The sequence below is a fragment of the Lottia gigantea genome (genome assembly GCF_000327385.1).
Source record: "Lottia gigantea unplaced genomic scaffold LOTGIsca_127, whole genome shotgun sequence".
Taxonomy (NCBI): domain Eukaryota; kingdom Metazoa; phylum Mollusca; class Gastropoda; family Lottiidae; genus Lottia; species Lottia gigantea.
The window spans coordinates 556931-581105 of record NW_008707370.1 but is presented as its reverse complement, the minus strand read 5'-3'; the positions used below and the strand labels follow the sequence as shown (position 1 = coordinate 581105).

Sequence of the window (24175 nt, the reverse complement as noted above, 5' to 3'; positions counted from 1 at the left end):
AATAGACAGTGAAATTTCTAGTTTGAGGTATATTTGAAGATATTATGCCATTTTTGTGCGTTTTAGTATTTCTTCAGACTATCAAAGTACAATAAAGACCCAAATCAATCCCCAAAAATGCCGACTGTTCCCCTATAAAACCAACAATATTATTTTTGAAGTACGTATCTATTGTTCGGTGTCCGTTATGAAAAAAATACAGTTAAATGTTTACTCGGCGATTATTGTTCTTTAATGACACATGGATAATCCACGATTCGCTGAAAATTGCCATGTCCAATACAACATAGTCCTAAAGAGGGGGGGATGCGCCAGAGTTTACTCATTTCATGAATTTGGATTTTACTTTATGAATTATGGTACACTATCGTGTCGTGTTATACCCTGTATTCCTTGAAATACGTGTTAGATTTGAATTCTTTAGTTTGCGCAGACAAATCATCTTTTTACATGACACATTTCATTATCGCATGATGGTTAAATGGTAAATAATTACGCATGTAATTAAAAAAGACAAATATAGCATCCACCGATACCTTCTGGACTGAAATAAATACTAAAAGAAAAACTCGATATAAACTGTCAGGCAAAACGATTTATTTACATCCCACGCGTGATCTTTAACTCGGCTTCAGACACCTCGTCTTTTATCACTAGTATAATTTATTATACAAATATTAACTTTGTGTTTTATTAAATAGAATATAATATAACAACTGACAATCGTTCCATGACTAAACACATGTTAGATTTTAACAGCTGTTTACGATTACTCGTCATTATCTTCAACACTAACCACTTGTCAAATATTACTCGTCATTATATTCAACACTAAACACTTGTTAAATATTACTCGTCATTATTCTCAACACTACACACCAGTTAAATATTACTCGTCATTATTCTCAACACTAGATACCATTAAAATATTACTCGTCATAATAACACATCACTTGTAACATATTACTCGTCATTATCATCAACAAGAAATACCTGTTAAATATTATTCCTCAATGTACTCAACACGAAAATTCTGTTACATTATATTCGTCATTTCGTCAAGTAGCTGACTGCTTCAAAAAACATTTTATAAGACATCGTGTATTCATTCTTTGATAATGTTAACCCTTTACAGCATAAAGTTGAGGCATAAGGTTGATTTTTTTGAAACATACAAGTATGCTATTAAATTTTCCACACTTGTATTAATCTTGACAAGACGAAAAACTACAGAAAACAGAAGAGCTCTAGAAAATGGCAAAATATTAAATGAAATTATCACGAAAACTAAGGATTTCCTGTTAAGTGTAGAATTTCAAAAGTCGTCTACAGTGCCTACTGACAATCATGGTTAAATGAACACTTTATAAGACTGCTGAAAGGGAACTCGAGGAAAGTTTTTGATATCTTCTTTGATGATCCTGGTCTTGGAAGGTTCTTAACCATTAAACGTGGTCACGATCATTCGGCGGAAAATTGTAGAATCAGCTGGATTTAAGACTTTTTTTGAAAATTGTGCCATATACGACGGCTTTCTGCACTACAAATATAAATCCATCTTCAGCAAGTTAAGGTTCAGCGTGTGACCGTCTCGTCACCACGTGAGAGTAATCTGGGAAGATCCTTTCCAAAAGGTAGTAAAAGTTTGTATTTATCAATATTTCTTCCTCTAGTTCCATCAAAAAAATTATTTCACGTTGTGAAATTTTCAGATGATTTGTACTTTAATTCAATAGCTGGGTGTTGACAGGTACTCAAATGCCTTTCAGTAATGAAGTGTCGTGTACTTGACGATGATAAAAACCTTGCTTTCAGCGATAATTTGCCACGCATTAAATCGAAAAAAATATCGTATAGATATTTATTCTTTCGAACTGCGATCGACAAAAAAAGATTCTCGTGAACGTAATCTATGCTAAAAACGTAACAATGTAATTATCACTTTTGTTGAATTGGCTCTAATTTGACTCCTTCATGTCTGCGTGAGAGGCAAGATTAAATTTTGAATTAACCTCTTAACATCTATGCGATCTTCGTCACAAAAAAGAATTAAAAATTCATCGTCTTAATCTTTGAAAAAAGAAAGTAAAATCCTTAAAAGTATGCTTAATTTAATTAAAAGTTGTCTTGAAAATATTGAAGGTCAAGAATGTTAAACAATATGCGCCTAATTAGACTATTAAAAAGAGAAAGAAACCTAGGTATTTTTCAAGTAATTGCTTAACTGTGGTGCCATTGAGGACAAAATTAACGAACATTAACCCCAAGAACGAAAAAAGGCAACATTGTTTCGACTATGTAGCCATTGTTAACTAAAGGTACTTTTTATTTGATTTTATATAGTCAAAATATCGTCGTTAGGTACTTGAGTATAACGGAAGTTTCACGAGAGGTTCATTGGGGGTTGACCATTGGTCACTTTGAAACCAATTTGAGGATGAGATCAATTCGTTGAAACCATGTCATTCCTTCTTAGGAAGAATATAGTCTATTATTAAGAAGATGGCGAAATAGCATTGCTGTTTCAGCAAAGTGTTTTTTTTATTGCACACAAACTTGACAAGCATTATAAGAGTACTCTATGTTGGATATCTTCGTTAGTCATGTCATCTTCGCATCCTTCCTATGAAGATTTAATGTGTTAAAGATAAAAGTTCGCCATGACCTTTTGCGCTTCAAATCTAATTATATGTCGTCAAGATTATAAATGAGACATCTCCTTAACAGTAATTGGTATTCCAATGGTATACCAATGTATCTATTTCCATATTTGAATTAATAGAATGTTAAACATGCTAAATACCACAATTTTATAAATGTATTACCATCAAGTCGCATTGATTCTAATAGATTACTTGAACGTGTGATATCGCCATTTAAAATTCAAATTGCTGGTAGCGATGACTTAAAAGGACAGTTTCACCATCCGTTCGACTTATCATACCTCAGTCTAAGAAACGGGAATTTTCTAGCTCAGATCAGGTCACAGCCCAAAAACAATTAAATTTATGCGTATCCTCCGCTTTTGAAGGTTGAAATGGTGAGTCATCTTTTCTTGAGACTTCTTCCTACATGTGAGAACGGACTTGAAATTCTAGTACGTCTGAAGACTATTCACAATTATTCAAGACCCAAATAAACTCACCCACCCATGCTTATGACAAAAAATGGCTTTAATGTCATAAACATGTACTTTTCTCTCCAAGTTATTACTGTCTTCGCACATTCGTTGTTTTGTTCTGCAGAATCTAGATAAATTAACTCTCATGAGGGCTTTATCAACGATTCCACATTTCTATTATTGGTAGGGTAATTGTTATTTATCATTCGAGATCTTGTTAATAAAAATATGGAAAAATGTTAGATAAAAACATAATTAAAACTAAAGTCTTTATCGCATTTACAAGCCAATATTGATTTTTTTAAGCAAAGTTAAGGGCGATAATTCAAAACCCGTTTAACGAAAATTCATATAAATAGAACTCGTCTGAGACCTCATCAATATACACAAGTACTTATATATAAAGTGCTGTCAAAATAGATCGCGTTACGTTGTAGCCTTAAAATTCGTACTGACGAAAATGTTGTCAGCAACATCGAGACTTCGGTTAATCAAATGCTTCTTCGATTTGCTAGAATGGCCCTTTATCAATTTGGTTCCCTTTTGGTGCTTCACTTTCACGAAGATCAAAATTTGATACAGTCCGAGAAACGGTGACAATCTACAGGCTTTGAAATATGAAATGTCGCCATCATTTCAATTTTCGTGGATTACTGCGCACGTTAGAGGTAAGGGACCTCTAACACCTATATATTTGAAAAAGAAAATATCCCCTTTTACCAACATACATGTGTTCTTACACTTTGTCTATTGATGTCAATATTGTCCTACGATTGGGAGATAATATCTGCATGTTTAACTTTTTATACTTTAATTTTCTACCATTTGAAATTGCTTCGGGTATCTTCACTGACAATCATACACTTTTCTCAGTCAAAATGATATCTACCTTTCAAAGTCTTTCGGATTAAATTCGATTCATAAATAATCAATCCCATTGCATGCTCAGTTATTGCATGTTACATCAAACAGCGTAGTTCAGTATAATTTAACTTAATTGGAAAGTTACATTGTCGGAAACTAACGATAATAAAAACCCATATCATCCTTTCATTTATCTTTTCTTCTTTATTTCATTGGGATTACTGAATTGAATAAACCGTCAATCATGGTAACGTGTTAGTTTACACCAAACCCGTGTTCAATTGCGTTTTCTATTATGTTCTTTTTAGCTTTGATGTTTATTTGATTAGTTAATTGTGTAGTACTGAGCAACTGCAGATCTTTAGCTGTACTAAAAGCGACGTTTTGCACTACGTTGATGGTGAAAACGCAACTCAAAAAGACAAAGATATGCACTACTAAAATATTTTGCTACGCGTTTCCACTGTTGAGAAAAATACACTGGTACTAAATGGCAATCCCATATTTATTTGTATGTGAATAAAACTGCTGAAACCGGGGCTGATGTCTAAATTGATTGCCAAAAACAATTACCGTATGATCATGATAACAACTAAATTTGCCGGATTTCTAAAGGGGTATACACCCTTGATTGAAAGTTCAATTGCTTCGTTCACAATTGTGAGATTACTGTTGGAAGCACAATGTCACACTCTCTTCTGACCTGCAAATTCCTTGAAAATTGGTTTACCTTGTATAGGATATTGAAACTTCGTCACAAACAGATTGAAGTCATTACGCTCAGAGATAAGGAACTTAAAGATTTCGTTGCACATGGGGTGTTCTACATATCTGCCAATAGATTCAACAGCATGCCAAACTTTCCTATTCTCCTAAAAATTCTATGAACGTTAATTTACCCCGTTGAATAGGATATTGAAATTTTGTCATAAATGAGCAGATTCTTTCAGGCAATTTCATTTGTATTATTCGTAACCATTTCCTTATATATGGAGATACTCATCCACGAAAGCAGGATATTAAAATTAATTCAATACAAATCTGAAATGACAGTACTCATTTCACCGTTTTACTTTCGCTCTGTTAGATCCGTCCAATAATACAGTAAATGTTTCTCTTATTGGATACTTTCATGCAATTGTAACTTAATCAATGGACTCATCAAACTGCAATTTAGATACATAACACAGATTTATTGCTATTTAATAGACTATGATGGCAATAAAGAAAATTGCTATTCACTCTCATTTGTCAAGTCAATGCGAGATTTAAGATACGGTTTTTCATATTATTTAACAATATCCAGCTAATCTTTATGATTGCGAGTTTGCAAGCTCAATGGATCAAAGATCGTATAAATGGCAATACCATTACAAATATAAATTCACAGATACTAAAAACCTTTAGCTGTCCTAAAAAGATTAAAAAAAAAAAAAAAAATATTAGCCCACCTATCCGACTTTGGTCGTCTCAATCAAGTTATATCAGATTCTCGGAAGATGCCACCACTTGGTATAGCAGTAGTCGAAACCACAGTTGCTCATTGATTCTGGTAGTCACAAGGTCGACCAGAGTCCACTCTATTGTATCAGCATTATTATGGATTGTTTGTAGGTGTCCACGGCCGCCCTTAACCCACCTTCAATGTTTCATACATGAAAAGCTAATCTATTGAATTGTCGTCTTGATGCAAACGAACTTAATAGTATGACAAACTATAAATAATTTTCACGCGTTTCTGTTTTATTACAGAAAATACTGTATTGCTACATAACAACTATTCTGGAAGTAATATACTTCATATACTTTTGCAATAGATTCTTATTTCATGAATCATAGATCCCAGACAATCAAGTTATACCCTTTAAGACAACAACTTTCCTACATGTTCAAAAGCACGATTCAAGTCACAGATTTAAATTGATACCTATAAAAAAAAATTGGAATGAAAACGTGAATTGAATCGTAGAGGTTATCTATGGAGTATTGATCATTTTACAATTCAATTCTAAACCAAATCAATTCAGGATATTGTATCCATTAAAGACAGTACGGTATTTTACAAATTTAATCCAAATTTATGTGCGAAAAGGTTGTAAAGTTTATTGAAAAAACTCTTTGTAAATACGTATTTTCTATAAAAATAAAATGAGAATATTATGCACTAGCTAGTGATATATCAATAAAACATTTTTTCGACAAAATGCCCTTTTATCTTGTTTCTTCCAGGACATTGCATTAGAACAATTGCAAATAAATTATGACAAGATTTAAAGGGACACTCCGCTTTTTTGAAAAATGTTTAAATTATAAAATATTAATACCAAAACATATTTCTAAAACATGCTATTTATATCTATGTATCTTTTTGAACAAACTGAATTCGTTTTAAAATGTTTGATTAAAAACGAAGAGTATTAATTGTTAATCAAGTAGTTTGACCTAGTTTTGGTATTTTAATGTCTCGTTATATTTAGTTGAAACTTTTAGAATACGTAGAAGACATACTTCTCTACAAATAGGCGTTCAGTAAATCCATACATTAGTTTTTTTAACAGCTTCCAAAAAGTATAACGAACATAAAAACCTAACGTAATGTTTTTAAATATTTTTGGCGCTTAAAAACTTAACGACTGAATTTTTATAGTGAAAACATTCAGATATGTTAAAGGGCACATTTTTCTAGATTTTGGTTATAGTTTTCACAAATTTGAGCAAAACAAATTTTCGACCTACGAAAGAAGCGGAATGTCCCTTTAATAATTTATTTAGATGTACGTATATATATATAGGTATACTTTGAAATTGTAGTGGCAATAAAGCTAAACTATTCTTCTTCTGGTGGAATTTTCCTTTGAGCAAATGACAAAGATATTTTTTTTTTATCATTTTAGATGTCAAGACACAGTAGAAAGATTCCGTAACGTAACGGACACTATAGACGGATTACTACAAGGATATGATATACGACTACGGCCTAGCTTTGGAGGTAAGTCCTTACAGCTTTGTCGTTTTAGCAGTTACGTTCTTGAAAGGCAAAGGTCGCAGATTATACTGCATTTTAAGAGCTTAGTATCGTTCGCATGACCATGTACCACCTTAAAGAGGAACACTATTTTTGGTATGCATGTAAACAAAACGTCCGCAGACATATAGGGTATTTCAAGAATTAAGTTGGGCTGGTCCTTACCTTACAGGTCGTTTAACAACTGAGATTGTAAACTAGGCATCTGTTTGCTTCAGTCCGAAGACGTATGTATTATTAATAGAAGTAATGGCACTAGTCCTTTGTCTTACTGGTGGTGTACAAACCTCTACATGAACACTATGTCATTAAAAACGAGAGTTGTAAATTAGGCATCTGCTCAGAGACGCTATCTTATTAATTCATGTTTTTTAAGTTAATATTTTAGTCAAAATCTAGCTTCAACCACAAAATATATTGTTTGGGCACCTTTATTCAACAGAATAGCTTATTTTGATAATTGGTATTCACCGTTGTTCGCGTAATAATAGCATGGCTGATGTGCAAACCATATTCATAGCATACATTCGATTAACTGCGATCAAGTTGGCGACGGAGGGCCTAATGCTCGCTCATTATCTTCAATTGTTCATAAATGAAATAAGCTAGTCGTTTTGAATTTATGCGATACACATCTGGTAATAACGTATCCAGACATACACTTAATCGATTGGGATTTCAATAATAAAATGCATCTATAAAATCTAATGTTATGATCTGTTTCGCTTGTCGTGCTCGTAAAATTAGCTCTAGAACAAATCACAAATGAACGTTATCAAAGAAAGAATATATGGGAAATATAAAACCATAATTTAAGTTTATGTGTCTCCCAGTTGTGGATTCTTTAAGTATCTATTCATTTTACAGTTACGTTTTGCTTGTAAATGGTCCATATCTTTACACATAGCAGACTGGTTTTCAGTTTAAAAAAAAGTCGTAATTCTTCTTCAGAGATTTCTTTAGTATCATCAATGGACAAAATGTCTAATAGCTAACCAACGGATTATTTCTGAAGGTTTTGTCTTAAGTATTTTGGTTGATTAACTGGCGAGCAAAGGTGTCGTTAAGCGTAAATAAATCAGCTTCAAGTACAATTTGTCTGACTGGTTTTCCATTGCAAGCCACTTCTTCCTCAGTCCAGTATCGTCATATATTTATCAAATGAGTCGATGGTTAATTTTGATTTTAAACTCATGGACACGCTGGATATACGTATGTTCTAAACTAAATAAAAATCTTTTCAAGCCAGACGGTTCCGTTAATCAAGATCACGTCCAAGGCATATCAAAATTAAGAGGAAAATGTGTACAGTAGTGGACTCCTCCTCCTGATAATCATCAGGTGTTTCAATAAACTATAAAGCTATAAGCTTTGAATCGGAGTTCAAGGAACGAAAGCTTTATATATTTTGAGTCCCACTACTTGAATGAAATAATTAGTGCTAACAGGGCAGGGTATTTTCAACCTTCAAGAACATCTGATGCTTGTGTCCTTGAAGAACATTATTGCATTTGCTTGTTCGTAGTGTGTGTATCATTGAAATACATGTATATCTATCAATAACACAAATATTCGCTTTTAAAATTGGGGGGGGGGGGATATAGAAATAAAACGGTTAAAATAGTATTCAGTACATCAACTGTAAAGCAATATAGAAATCAATACACCAATTGTAGAGCGTTATAGAAATACAGAAAAAAAAATAGAATTTAGATCAAATTAAATTCTCCTGAATTATGTAAATAAAATTCATGAATTTAAATGGATTATATAAGATAATTAGATTTCAATTTTTTCAAATCAAAATACATGTATTCAGCTCTTGATAACGGTGTCTGTGTGGATATTGAATTCATCAGATTTATATATTCATGTTTCTCGTAATGCAAAATAAGTACAAATAAAATTGTATATTTTGGCGGTATTACCCGTAATTTCGGTTGTATATAAGAAAAAACGCAACTCTATTGGTATACAGTCGTGCCACCTATAAACCATTCTGGTTCAGAAAATGTGTTCTATACTCTCATAATCTTCATAACGGCACGTCGAAGTACAAGATCATATGGACATAACTCGGCCTTGATTGATCTTTAATTGGACACGGGAGACTAATCACCAAGCTGATGTCTCAAACAAAATCCTCAGTATCCAACATTTATAGCGGTTTTATGTTCTACAAGTCACAAGTAATGAGGCTGCCTTGATGTTTAAAGTCTAAAAGGTTTAAGGACATTCAATTGGCTTAAAGTTTGTGACTCTGAAAAAACGTTTGATCTTTGCATTGGCAAGATGCTTCATGCATTTAAATTGATTCTTGGTAATTACAGGGATTCTTCAGAGTTTTTTTTAACAAATTTATGTGTATCGAGGACAAAATGCCCTTTATTTGCGTCATTCCGATTTTTCATTCGACGGAAATTGTCCCAGATTATGACGTCAGTATCCAAAATACCATTCAAGGTGAAAGGTTTTATGACGTCATAACCTGTAAACACATATAATGGTAAAGAATAAAAGAAACCTCTTAAAACCGTTTAATGGATAGATAGCAGAAGTCGAAACCACACAAAGTCAAAATCAAACAATCATAGAGATATAATACAAATATGTTATACCGAACATGACACTGTAGTACGTAAACCTTACGTAATGATCTTACCAGTTGGGAAATATTTGTACATTCCTTTGCTAATCATGCATATTTCGTAGGAATATGTTCTTACTAAAGGAACAAATGTATTTAACAACTACACTTGAAAGCTGTTATCCCGTCATTAGCCCACATGGTGCAGAAAAGTAGTACTCCATTCAATTCAATTCAATTGATAGCTGTTATCCATCAAGCCATCACGACCAGCATTTAGTGGCATGGTTAACCATTCTCATTAGTAATGAAACTAGCAATTTAAGACACCATATTGTGGAAAGTGGCTATACTTAGTGGTATGACTATACCAGTACTTGAGACCTACAATAATAATACCAATGTTAACAGACACATGAGGTAACTGATAGATTGGTTATGTTCACCAATGTATACATACACATGATGTAACTGATAGATTGGGTATGTTCACCAATGTATACATACACATGAGGTAACTGATAGATTGGGTATGTTCACCAATGTATACATACACGAGGTAACTAATAGATTGGGTATGTTCACCAATGTATACATACACATGAGGTAACTGATAGATTGGGTATGTTCACCAATGTATACAGACACATGATGTAACTGATAGATTGGGTATGTTCACCATTGTAAACAGACACATGATAAACTGATAGATTGGGTATGTTCGCCCATGTATACATACACATGATGTAATTGATAGATAGGGTATTTTCACCAATGTAAACAGACACATGACGTAACTGACAGATTGGCTGTGTTCATCAATGTAAACGGACACATGATAAACTGACCAATGTAAACATGATGTTACTACGAGATTGGGTATGTTCACTTGACATCCTGTACAAAGGGTCCACATTATGTTTATTGGCCGTTGGCTTTTTTTTTATTTTCGAAAAATATTTGGCGAATTGTGACATATTTTATTGTTCAGTCTACTTCCGTACTCGCAGAGAAGCCTTTTGTCCTGTCACTGAATGGACATCATTTGTCCATTAGTCTACATGGCTTGCTATTATAACATTAATGGGAATCGTTATTACACTCTGATTATGGTCAGAAAATAGTATTTTTGCCTTATTCAGGTAATATTATTTACAATGCACTTTTAATGAAATTGGCGGATTTGTCTGAATGTAACCGTCGAAGCCATTAGTTGGTACAGATAAAGCAGTGTAATCTATTTAACAATTTCAACAAAATATCAGTCAATACATATCCAACTAGGGTTTACCAGATATTTGAATTATTTTTTGGTAAATGAATGGTAAAGTTATGCCCAAGGTAGAAAGGTACGTTTTGCTGAAAAGTGGTAGTAGCGTACATATAATTTAATATAATATTCATTATGAAATATTTGCTCACTTATGATTGATATACTTCTTCATGTGAAAAGTTTATCAGCTGCCCGAACCACATAATTTACCGTTGAGTAACGATCATGTTTTCTGAATTTAATTGCATAGAAATCCAGCAATATATATAATTATAAAAAGAAACAGGATTCGTTTTAAAAAAAAACTTATCTGCTTAAAGATGTTTGAATAAGTTTCTGCCCATAACTGATATGTAAATAGCATGGTTATTCTATAACAATCTGGTCCATCATCCTTTCAACTCTTATAATATACCATGTCACATCAAAGACCTAGTTTCATTGAAAGTCCATTAATCAGGTCGAATTGAAATGAGGTTGTACTACTTCCTTATGTAAATTGCCAAAGAGCAATATAAATTGATCCATTTTTCAATTGGTTTTGAATTTATTGAGCATGATCACAGCCCGATAAGATTCTGTAAATTCTGCATCCGATATTCAGTGTTTCATAACATATATGTACTCTGCATCCAATTCATCTATCAGCCAGTTTGCAGTTACGTAAATTGGTTGGAGCAAGTCCGATAATCTTGTATTGGTGATCGTGTCTCACTATTAAAATCGACCCTCATACTCGTCTTTTTAAACAATATTTTGGACATTCAATTACATTGAAGGCAATTAATTAGAGATTAAATAGAGAAGACGGGCGACACTGAGCAGTTTGCAACGAGGAACATTTATTCCAGACGGTGGCATTGAATACCCTTTTAAGGGTTCATCACTGTGCACAGTCCGCAGAACTTGTCTCCCCCAAAGCTCTAGCTCTAAAAAGCGGTACAAGTAAGAATAACCTATCAACAAATTATACCGATCCAGATCACCTATACCCATTTCTCAATGAACTATTTGTTCCACCTTAGGCCCGATCATTTGGTGGAATCAAACCCTCCCTTCCCCAAAATGTAAGAATTCTAAGAAAATGTGTGTATGTATATAGTGCTAAATAGTGGTTCCCAGTTGTGCAGCCCTCACACCCCCAAAAACAATTGACATAAAAAAAAATTATAATTTTGAGAGTTCATGTCAATCAAAATACTCCCCAAGTTACCAACTCGAGTAGGTTGGCCCTAGGGTAGTGGCTGTCCCACGTCCTTCAATGAAGAACATCCACGAGAAAACCTGAACCCTATAGATCCCAAAGATAAATCCTTCTCCTTCATTAGTTGGCCACATCCAATGGGCTGAAAACCAGGGTGCTAGATAGACCATCAATATTATTTCGATATGGGTAACTAAATTTCTATATTCTATAAAGGAATAAATAATTCTGTGAAGATGACTGAAGAGTGATTCTACCACATGAAAACAAGTCACGTACGACGTAAGCTAGATGACCCAATTTGATGAGATATAACAACTAAGGCGGTAAGAAATCAATAAAATAATAGCTCCCGACAACCTGTAAGACCATCCAAAAGATGAGTCCGAATAACAGACTCCATATCATTGCTGGTAACGACATCAAAATGTTTCAATACAATGACTCAGCTTTGTATTGTACTGCTCTTGTGTATGATCTGATGTCTGGTAGTACATGGTTTGATTCAATTTGGGCTCGAGTTATTGTAGACATTGCAATTATTGAAAAACAATACCATACATTCTCGTATGTTTCTCTATACTTATGTTTAATTTTAATTGTGCCCAGTATTGGTATAGACAGCGATCATTGTCAAAAGGTTTGCCAAAGAACCAGTAAGTAGAAACGATCCACAAGATTAAATTGCTGCATTGCATTTCTTGCTCTTTGTATTAAACAAGGCGTATTTGGAATATCAAGCTACCAAAGGACTGCAACGGAGTGGATCATTTCACGGTTGTGGATAAAGGTTTGCTCGAGAACCATCTAGTATAAACTATGATAGGGTCTGAGTTGTAGTTTCCGTTTCTTGCTCTTTCATGCATGCATTGAACATAACGTAGGTGGAATCTCAAGCTGCCAATGGAAGAATAGGCACAAGAGCACATTTCTGTCAATTCGCAATTAAATCACTCCAATGCTTCATTGTTTTATTATTATATTAAATAACAAACTCGGAATTCGGACTAACAAAAGAACAACGACCAGTGTGTCCAAAGGGAACTTGTGGAAAATATTTAACTTCTGTTTAGTCACGTAAAATAAACGTAATCTTTAATAACCCCATTACTACCGAGGATTGGACAAGTGGTCATTTCAACTTATATGAATTTAATCTTTTTCTCTCCACGCCATTGAGTAGTCCACATCGCCTTATCTTCTTAAGTTGTAAAATATTTCAATTTAGTCATAATTGTTTCATGCCATGTCAATTTACGTTAAGATCGGATTGTAATTTGTTGTCTGGTTTTGACAAAAGGTTAATTTTTAAATCAGCAATTTTCACATCACTCATGTCAATGAAAATTGACATTTTTCACGTTTTCTTCTCAACTTTAATACCAAAACTAATAGAAAAAATAGCGTGTTTAATTTAGACAAATTTAGCCTTGGGGGGATGTATCTGATAGATGGTTACAGCTTCGTCTTTCCTAATAAGGAAAAAACCAACAAATACCTATCCAGAATGTCCACAGAATTCAGTGAGGGGGATGATAAAAATGAGTCTAGCATGGTAGTTCCCAGCGGCTTTTTGGGTAAATATGACACTTCTTGGAACAGATCAAGATGTCAACAAACAAACACTACCTAGAGGCCTCTGAAATATTGTCTGAAGTTTCTGCTTTAGTAATTTTCTATTCACTTAGAGAAAACCCAATCGCAATACACAAGTCAAAGTGACATCGACATTGGAAAATGCAATAACTGCCTTGGGTCATGGAGGATGGAAGTGAATGGCTACGACTGGTGTTAAGTGAAACAATATCTGGCCCGTGTACCCACAAAGGCAGCATTATCAGAAGCAAATCTTGGGCAATTTTCTGAAATTCATACAGACAGCCGCCATGTATCACTATCTTAAATGACACCCTCTCTCCATCGTAAAAAGTTCTCTTGCAAGGTCAAGTGACCAAATTCTCGAATGAGTCAAGATGATTTCAATCAAGAAATTTCTTCTTATTCAAATTAGCAGCCGCGATTTTTTAATTCAAACGGTGAATATTCGTCTGAGATTCCAATAAGGTACAAGGTTCACGCTCATGCCATGAATGTCAACTTAAGCTGCAATCGATTGTATTTGATTCATTTTATTTTTATATCACAAGACAAGAAAGTTAATAACTTAGTCCAAGACGCTTCAGCATCTTATTGAACCAGAAGGTCACTTGGCGATTCTGGGTCAGCCGTGTTGAGTGACAGCCTGTAAGAAAATTGGTCCAGACGAAATCAGATTTTTTACTGATTCCGGGTGATTAAAATGGTTTCTTTACGGAAATTGATTAAAACAAAATAAAGATTTATATTTCTGAAGACCATTTAAAAAGTGAAGTGAACATCGTATTATGTACTTTATCTGTTTCGATATTAAGCTGATATTGTCTGAAGACGATAGGCTATTTCGTGAAAATTGTCAACAATTCAATAACACAATGGTCGATTCAAAACCATTATATTACCGTTACGTCTTGATTATCAGCCATTACAAAAACTTAAAAACAAATCATTTTGCTAACTTGTTGTCTCTTCAAAAAGGTGTTGATATTACTAGGCCGCCATTCCATCTAAAGCTTCGCACCGAACGTGTAGCGATAAACAAACACAACAGGTATCCAGTTTAGTTTCCGAGTTGACAAACTGGATAGCACAGGTACTCAGCAAACGTAGTTGTTGCACTGGAGCTCTTTTGAATTGCAGATGATTGGTGATTAAGGAAAGTAGAAATCTAGCCGAATTCGAAGCACAACGGCACAGTGAAAAATTTGTCTATAGCAAAGCTTTTTTTGATGAAAATCCGGTTAAGTCTTAGATTCCCATCGTCTGTTGCAGAACCTTTAAATAGTACGAGAAGAAAAACAGATGGGTTTGAAATTGACAGAAAATCGACATAAAAACTTTCTAATTTAATCGGATTGAGTTGAATATGATATTAAAGAACGAGGATAAGAAGTGTTATTGACAGTGTCTTACAAACCTCTAACTCAATCCATCATCGGCTGTTAATGTAAACCTGTTTTCTTTAATACCATCTTCAGCTCTTTCAGCTGTGTTTAACTGGGTCACATAGAAAAGATACCTCGGAAACTATACAGAACCATCATAGTTTCGTTACGTAAAACTGTTTTCTTTAATACTATTGTTAGCTCTTTCAGCTGTGTTTAACTAGGTCACATGGAGAAGATGTAAAGTAAAATGTAATCTATGGAGATATTACGACGCTTGGACATTCTCCATGTTGATTATTGGCGTCAAACGTGCGGTATCTGGCACTTCCTTCACGCCCATACCAGCGAACATAACATGCACTGAGCTAATTTTCGATCGCAGCAGCATTTCAGTAAGGAAGTCTTTCCGGTGTGACGGGGCTATAACGAATCAAACCAAAGTACGGACCTGAGAAGAGGACCTACATATTTATTTCTATTTTTAAGTGCATAGATATTAATTCAGATAACGAAGAGTCATATTTTTGGGATAAAGTAATCTTGTTCGGTTACAGGTCGGAATATTTGCTCATTACGAACTTTCTTTGTAGCCAACGTCAAGAAAGGCTACTTAATTTACTACTCATTTGAAAAGAAAATTTAACTTTCGAAGAGTTGATGTGGATTTACTTAATAATAGCCCGTGTTTTCTTAATGACCAATAAGTTTCGCCCCAGGAGATAACATATCAAAGGCAGATGTTTGTGGAATGTTTTGTTTGCTACATCTGAAGAATGTGACCAAATGAGAAAATGTCCCTAAGGTGGTACACATCATTACATTGCTTTCAGCATCTGTTGTTTTTAAAGAGAATTTCAAAGCATTAAAATGCTGAATTGATCCTTTATTTATGCTACTGACAGTTCCTTTGTTTTACAACGTCTGTGTTAAATCAGCAAATTTTGGCAAATTACAATATTCATCCTAAAACACTTGAAATTTCGTAAGACTAGTTGGCCGAGGATGAAAGAACATTACAAGCTGAACCTTGTGACAATAAAATATCCTGGTTCGTTCCACGTATTTATTGATATGCCCACCTATCTTTTCATGGGCAGAACGCAGAGAGACCTGGAAGATATAGAGTTGTAGTACGTTAAGCGCTCTTAGCCAGCGCAATCTTCCGTACCTTTAGCTCTGCCTTTGTCCAAAAATCAGAGCAGCATGTAAAGATGCTTCGTGGAAGGTAATATATCTTGCCTTCTTCGTTAATCGCATTGGGATCGTTCATCCGTTAAGACTGATAACATCAGGAAATGACGTCATGAGACGACATCTGAGCCTCCTGAACTGCAATAGAACGAAAATCAGTCTGAATTGAAACGTATCTTGTCCCTAATGCAAACACTTTGTCTCATTTTCCTGATCAATTTCAAAGGAAATCAGATGAATCGCTCATTATTACGTGATGCCAATCTGTGTTTCTGGTCTATGATTTATCTATTCCGAATCGGGTTTATGAAGCAGAGATAATGAAGTACTGGAAGGTCAGTACAAATGACCTTATGATGGCCAATATTAGTAGCCATATTCATTATTTATTGATCTTGCTGGCCACTTTCACTGGGTCGAATCAACATTTATTGGTCATTTACATATACTCATAACAGAATGGACGACAATTTAAAGATGTGGGGGTTAAGGAAATGATAGCATGATAACCTCATTGGAATATCGTTGACGGCCTTATATGAATGCTATGAACGTAATCCATTAATTTCTCTGAGTTTACGATTTAGCTTTTCCAGTGGTATGGGCATGGAAATTGATCACCTGTGCCACATGATGCTGGTGGGAATTAGTTTGGCTTATTGCTTGAATAGCTAAGTAGTTCTGTTACCGAATGCACTACATGTAGCACCTGAGAGATTTTGCTTCCATGTGAATACCATTCTCTGCATGTCATGCAGACTCTCCGACCTTCATCACCGGGCCAGAAGATTAGACTATGCTCTTAAAATTTAGGAACCATGTGTCGTTCCAAGAGAAAATATTCCAACATACTTTTGGAACACTTTTATAAATAAGGCAGTGGAACATGAAATTAAATTGTATTTTTATCGACGTTCTTTTTGTAGTTTGTGGTAATTGTCCAACACTGTTTACCCTCGGCTGAACTCTATAGATCTTTACAAATAGTACTTGTAACACACAATTGAATCATTACATCAAGTTCAACATTACAAGTAGTGTGTGCTGTAGTCGTAGAGGTTCGATAATCCGATGCTCTTTTGTTTTGTCTGTGTTGAAAGGCAGTTACTATTTATTGATCGTATCGAGGAAAATAAGACAGTACCTTGGGATAAATTTTGTTTATACTTTTTTCTTATCTATAAGTTTGTTTTCGGGGAAAGGAAGGTTTGATTTTCCCAGCAAACAGGCCTAGGGTGCAACAATCAACAATTGAGAAATTGGAGGTATACATGATACTATCTTTAAGTTTTCGGGGAAGGATTGATTCTCCCAAATTTACAGGCTAGAATAAAACAAATACGTTACTGAGAAATTGGAATAAGCGGCCTGGAACTGTTTGGTTCTGTTCTGATCTGAAATTAGTTCAAATAATAACTTGCCCAATGGGCGAGAGGTTAGTTTGCTATATACTTTGCTTGCTATAAACAAGAATGTCTGCAAGTTCTGGTTTCTCGAGGCATCAGGAATTCTGATTGTTAATATACCCCACCTCTAGCATCACCCGCCAAATTATTGTAGCTGAAGTCTTCGTGGCTGCCATGTCGAAGAACAGATAGTGTGGGGAACAAGTCACATGGAGGTATGATCCAAAAAAGTTGATAAAGCCCCACCGTTATAGTTGAACCCTCTACATCGTTGTAGTAAACTTTTAATGATAACTTTAAATTAAAGAGATTAAGGGTGATAAGTTGAAGAAGAACTTCTGAGGCAGAATTGTCCACTAGACAATTGGTGATTGGCAGATTAGTCTTGACGAGCAGATAAGGACGAGATGAGCAGGAGTCACATTGGAGCATCACATCAGAAAACTGGGATTACTTTCTCTCCGTCTACATTTCAATTAATATATTTTAACCAGTGGGACACGTATGTCACAATTCTTGTTTTCATGAAGCTGGCGCATTCTGTCACTTTATAGAAAGTGGGATGATCTGCTCAGAGATTACTTAAAGGGCATCTTACAATTGTGTACTTGTGTACTGAGGTATTGACGTTGAACTCAGATCTGCGAAGATTGTTTAAGACGTCGACCATTGTTTGTAAAAGACTGTTTAACATCATTCCTTATTTGAATACGACTGTATGACTTGAAGCTAAGTCTATGTCGATTAAGGCTAGTGCACGTGATGGACGATTGCTTACTATACTAATTACATATTGCGGTATTTACTCCATAAAGCCGGATTGAAACTAGAATCGATTTAAAGAGTAGTTAGAGTAATTAAGCTCTGTGATTTCAGATAACATTGTATGTACCCAGACACCGAATCAATTGCTTGTTTTCATTGTGTTAGATATCACGACGTCAGACGCCATTTTCTGAGGCAGTTTCCGGATGGTTGATATAATCAAGTACCTTGATCCTAGAACCCGGAATAGTCCGAGAACACGTTCTCCAAAGTTTAGATTTCTGGAAAGGGGTGGGTGCTTGTTTCCCAAAAATGTAAGCTAGGGTTAGAAGAAATATTTCATTAAGAAAATGGAATAAACGGTCTAGATCTGCTGGTTATTTTTCTTCAGTTCTTTATCTCGAATGAATTTTCCGTCATCGTTAATGATGAGTTGATACAGATTTAAAACATATTGTCTGCAACATTAGAAAATCCTTATTGATTAACATTTTATTCGCATCTATGGTCGAATATTATCAGTTTTATTACAACGGTTTATCCGATGAGATTGAAATTTTGTCCTTTCGAGCTTTATCCATGTGACTCAGAAGATCAAAATCATTTTTCCTTTTCAAAGAAAGCAAAGCAAGAAAAAAAATGTGCAGGCTACGCAAACGTGGGTTACTATGTCCCGATATAAAAGACTTGTGATCTTTCTACTTATCCCTATTTAGCTGATAATATTTCTCAATTCACATGTCGACAAATATAACAATTGCCATTCTTCGGCTATTGGCCGAAATTGACCCACTGTATGTCGCTGCATCTCCGATCTCTTAAAAAAAAACAGCTTCAACTTCAAGAGTTCACAGTTCTAAAGCCTTTTTACGAGCATTTTATTTCTTGACACTAATCCATGTCGTTAAAATGAATAATGTGTGGATTTCGGGCTATTGCTAGAAATGATCATCCTCGTAGACTTCATTTCCATCAATCAAAATATTTTAACACCGTTAGAGCCAATATTAAACTAGTTTCCTATTGAAGTCGCTAAGAATGAATGCGAGATAATAGGATAGTCAGAAAACAAGACGCATTAGACGGTGAAAGTCGAGGTTATTTGGTACGCAATTGAAGAAACGTATTGTAATGTTTGCTAAATATTTTTCTCAGATGTTTATATACGAAAGTCAAAACATCAGGATTGACCAGTGTAGAAGGAGGAGAAGTGGGTTGCTCGTTAAAAAATCGAAATATTTCTGTTCTGGCAATTTGTTCCTTGTGCGCATGTACCCAGGTTCACTTTGGTACAATAAGGGGTTTAATGCCTTTACGGTTTGGGTTTATACCAACCCGCCGATTGGGCTACTTTGGCCACATATCTGTACGCTTGCCTGTTGTCTGGGCAAATTAAAAATGTTTTTTTAAGAGAACTGGAATATCAGTCTCATAATAGTATTGATTGTCTTAAATGGCTTTGCGTTGATAAGAATATAATCTTTTGTAAGTTTATATTGAAAAGATACCGATTTCTCTCCTAGAAATTTCAACCCGTGTAAGTCACAAAGTTTGGCTGAAAAGTGTCCTCTTCAAATTCTGAAGACGTAATGTATGCCCATGTTTAGAATTTCATTATGATATTCTAAGACTATCAGTACCATTTGTGGTCGCTATTCCAGTTCTCATAAAAAAAAAACAATGGGAAATATTCAAAAACTGTTTACTTCACTCAGACAATAAATAGTTCCTTTTTCTTGAATCATTTTCTTATTTAACTGGAGAATATAACCCGCCAATTACTTAGGTCAAGTATGTGTACATTCGCCTAGCTCCCTTCCCAGAATCGTCTTTGCTCTTCCTACTTAACCCAAGCATTATAGAGACAACGACTTTTACTCTGTTACGTCTATTGTTGTTAAAAGTCTGATGTAAAATTAGTTCGTTAAGGACAGGATAGCAAACAGAAATCTAATTAACCACTTGTCTCGACGACAACTCAATTATCATGTAAATACTTGTTACATCATAATTATATTACCTGAACAGTCTCAATCAACCAGTGTTCAACCAGTTTACATTTCTCGCATAACCAGACTTGCGACGATGGTAATACTTAGATCATCAAACAATTGACCATAATTTAACAATTGGCCATAATTTAACAAAGGAAGTGAGGATTTGCGCTCTTTTACACTATGATAGGCATGCAAAGCTTTACAGTGTGTAATAAGGGAAATTTGTCAGAGCTGCGACACTAACATTTTAAACTTTTGTGTGTGCAAAGTCAAATTTCTCGATGAAGTATTTGCTATATTGTAGGCCTGTACATTTGTAAGAATCAAACCCTCCCGTCCTCGCAAACTAACATTTTGAACTATCGAAACATCTTGAATGTACACAGACTTGGCATTAGTTAATATCTATTCAAACGTTTTTGCACGCATCCGAAAGGCCGTGGAAGGAATGCTAAATTTGAAAACTCAAGGCGAGGAGCGGCATGAGATAAGCTTTAAGATGATCTGAAAATAGTTTATACATTGCATTGTCCTTATACAAGTTCAGATATATTTGTATCACGAACTTGGTATTTCAAAAAGAATCTTTGGTCGATTTAGAAGCGGAATCAATTCAACCATCAATAAGATTTCAGCGTAATATGGGTGATTCGTTTCCTTCCGAAGTCAACGTGACTCTAATATTCTGTCAAGATAAGTTATCAGCCTGGAAGACGTTGGCATCAATTTCACAAGATTGGCAGTGTGTCGGGTGCATATCCCGGGGAGACTCTTGAAGCTATCGCGGCTACATCGAGAAAATACCACGAATGTCAAGCTGCTATTTCCATTTCACCTCATTTATCTAATAGTTCTGTGACCACAAGAAATATTATTTTAGAGTGGCAAAACAGAGACTTACCGTCGAGTATACATACCTGATTTTCATATGACTTTCGATGGTTGCCAGATTCTGGTGTAAGAAAGCAAGATATGGTGGAAAAATATTTTCGGTATGTCGCTCGTTGTGATTCGGATTCTGAGAATATATTGATATCACCGAAGTCATGTTTTCTCTGTATGCAGGTTCTAGATGTACTTAATGTAACACATTGGGTCTTGTTGCAACAACAGTCGTCAAGGTTTCACGAATGAATAATCACTTATTCAACCGCAAATTTCATTCGGAATATCATAGAAAACACTTCATTTAGTTCAGCCTTTAACCATTGAAACCAGATTAAAAGCGTGAAGAGGTCGCTCCCGGAAGGAAGTGTGCGGGAAAGATAAAAGATGGTAACTGTTTGAAGTAAACAAGATTAATTCTTTAAGGGAATAGGTGAAACGTAAGTCGGTTTCTTGCCTGGAAGGAAAACAAAATCTATTCGATTAACTCTGCTTGTAGATTAATCTTGACCTTCCTTTCTGTTTGTGTTATTGTTTGATTGTGCAGTTTTATATCCTTTCTGTTTGTGTTATTGTTTGATTGTATAGTTGAATATCCTTCTGTTTGTTTGATTGTACAGCTGTATATCCTTTCTGTTTGTGTTATTGTTTGATTGTACATTTGTATATCATTTCTGTTTGTATTATTGTTTCATTGTACAGTTAATCCCAATTGTACGGTTATATATCCTTTCAGTTTGTATTATTGTTTGATTTTACACTTTTTATTCTGGCTTTCAGTTATTTAAGATGATTCTAAGCAGTATATTAGCTACGGAATAATTCTTAGATTTTAAGAGAAATTATCCAAAATATCACAAATATTCTGAAGGAGTATCAAACAAGTTTCACTTACCATAATATGACATACCAGTAAATCCACCTTCCACTCGCTGGATTCTTAATCCAACATGATCTTCATGGATACCAGAAATCACACAATTGGAATTCTTTAAGGGTCAACATGTGCCTTCTTTTATGTGCTTTTAATCATCGTTCTGGGTCACGATCTTTGAGCGATATCCACATGTACAACACAATTTATGTCTGAAATCACTTTGTGCAACAGGTTATTCACCACATAAATAATCAGATATAACGTACCTTTATATGTATAAAAACACAATATCGTTGTTGTGAAACGTTTTAATACCACACATACCAGAACACATCATTTGAAATATAGGTGCAATTGAAAACACAAACTCTAACCTTTTAAAACAGGCTAATCATCACACATCAAACAACACATTATCGGATGTGATGTGTTACCATTCAAACATATAACACAACCTGTGTCATAGAACACATTACCACGAAACAGTTGTAGAGTTCCATTGGGAGTAATGTGCTATTTAGAAGAAACATCATGGATCACAAAACACACTGAAACAGATTACCATTGAGAATTAATGCCTCATGTGGATCATTTTTAACACAACACATTCAAGAACACCATTACCGTTGAGCATTAATGCTTCGACTTTGTGAACAAGGTGATTTACCATTCACATACTGCATAAATATACTGAAATAGAAGTGATCGTAGCATCAATCCACAACAAACAACTCACGTAACAAAAGACTTCGCTATCAGTTAATAGCTGCTGTTAAACGGTTTCTTAATATTCTTAAAATAATATTATTGGGTCAAGACAGTAGAGAAGTTGACGAGCAGAATTTAATTTCCAAGCAAACTGTCTAAGGTTAACTGTCGTAGTTTTAATTTAGTTCGATCTTTATTAAGATCTAGTTGGCCATTTTTACACAGTATTTTCTGCTGTATATATAGAGACATTATGGTATGTCTGTTGGTGATTTCAGCAAGATATCAACCGCGTCTCCGCAATACAGCCATGGCTCGTAGCTCTATGGGGGCCAAAGAGGGGAAGCAACTGAATAGCCCCTGAAAAAATTCTGACAACCGACCAATTCCATTGCTCCTCAGGATATATTACTTATCCCTTCGGAAAATCAAGTCTGGCTCTGGCTCTGTTACAGCTCATTTTTTGTTATATGATATAATATATTAATGTATCTTAATACAGGTGTTTTTTTATCCTTTATAATTTCGTGTTTATTATTATTAATTATACTTAAATATATATTAAACGAATAATAGTTTCTAAATATCACAAAGAGATTTTTGATATCGAGTTTGAGATTTTAAATCTCATTAAATACGAGCATAGTGTCAATAGTTCACATCAGAGGCCTAGGGAGAAGAATTATTTGGATGATTGAGCATAATGTTAACGTTACGTTTGGCAAAGCTCTCAGGAATAAGATTTATAGCTGCAACTAAGTGCCTTAAGTTAGTATTTTATTCCTCTGACAACAAATCAAAATGCAATGCGATGTTTATCTTTTCTTTTTTGAACTTGGACTGAAAGCAAAGAGCTGCAAAATGGCAACCTTACCAGTTCGTCTTGGCTCTAGACAGTTGAGATTCAAAGAAAGGAGAAGAGTTGATTCTCCCGAATGTACAGACCTAAAATGCAACAAGCACTACATAGAGATATTGGAAGACTTGGTTGTTTTCTGTATTAAGACTACATGCTATGTTTAATTGCCACTTTACCTTGAGGTGTGCCACTTTTTTTATGAATTGTTTATTTGTGGGATTTAATTTTTCTTAGACACGTATATGTGTGTCCTTAGTCTAATAAGTACATTCTACACAGGAACAATGTCAGAATTGTAAGAAAAATATAAAAAATGTTAAAATCTATTGTATGCACAGGAAGAAAACATAACAATAGAAAAAACATCGTTCTTTAATTGTCATTTTATCTCATGTTAAAGATGTCATTAAAAACTTAATAGTTATAGTT

At 34.6% G+C, this 24175-nt stretch overlaps 1 protein-coding gene across 1 annotated transcript in view; it reads left to right on the top strand.

The window, feature by feature from the left end:
- Nucleotides 1-6847: 6847 nt before the first annotated feature.
- The window catches only part of LOTGIDRAFT_138579 (hypothetical protein), a gene marked incomplete at both ends in the record, with an annotated part of 44829 nt that continues 27501 nt past the window's right edge, over nucleotides 6848-24175 (top strand). The window contains one exon of the mRNA XM_009048719.1: nucleotides 6848-6974. Coding sequence (XP_009046967.1) covers nucleotides 6848-6974 — 127 coding nt within the window. The remainder of the gene's footprint in view (nucleotides 6975-24175) is intronic.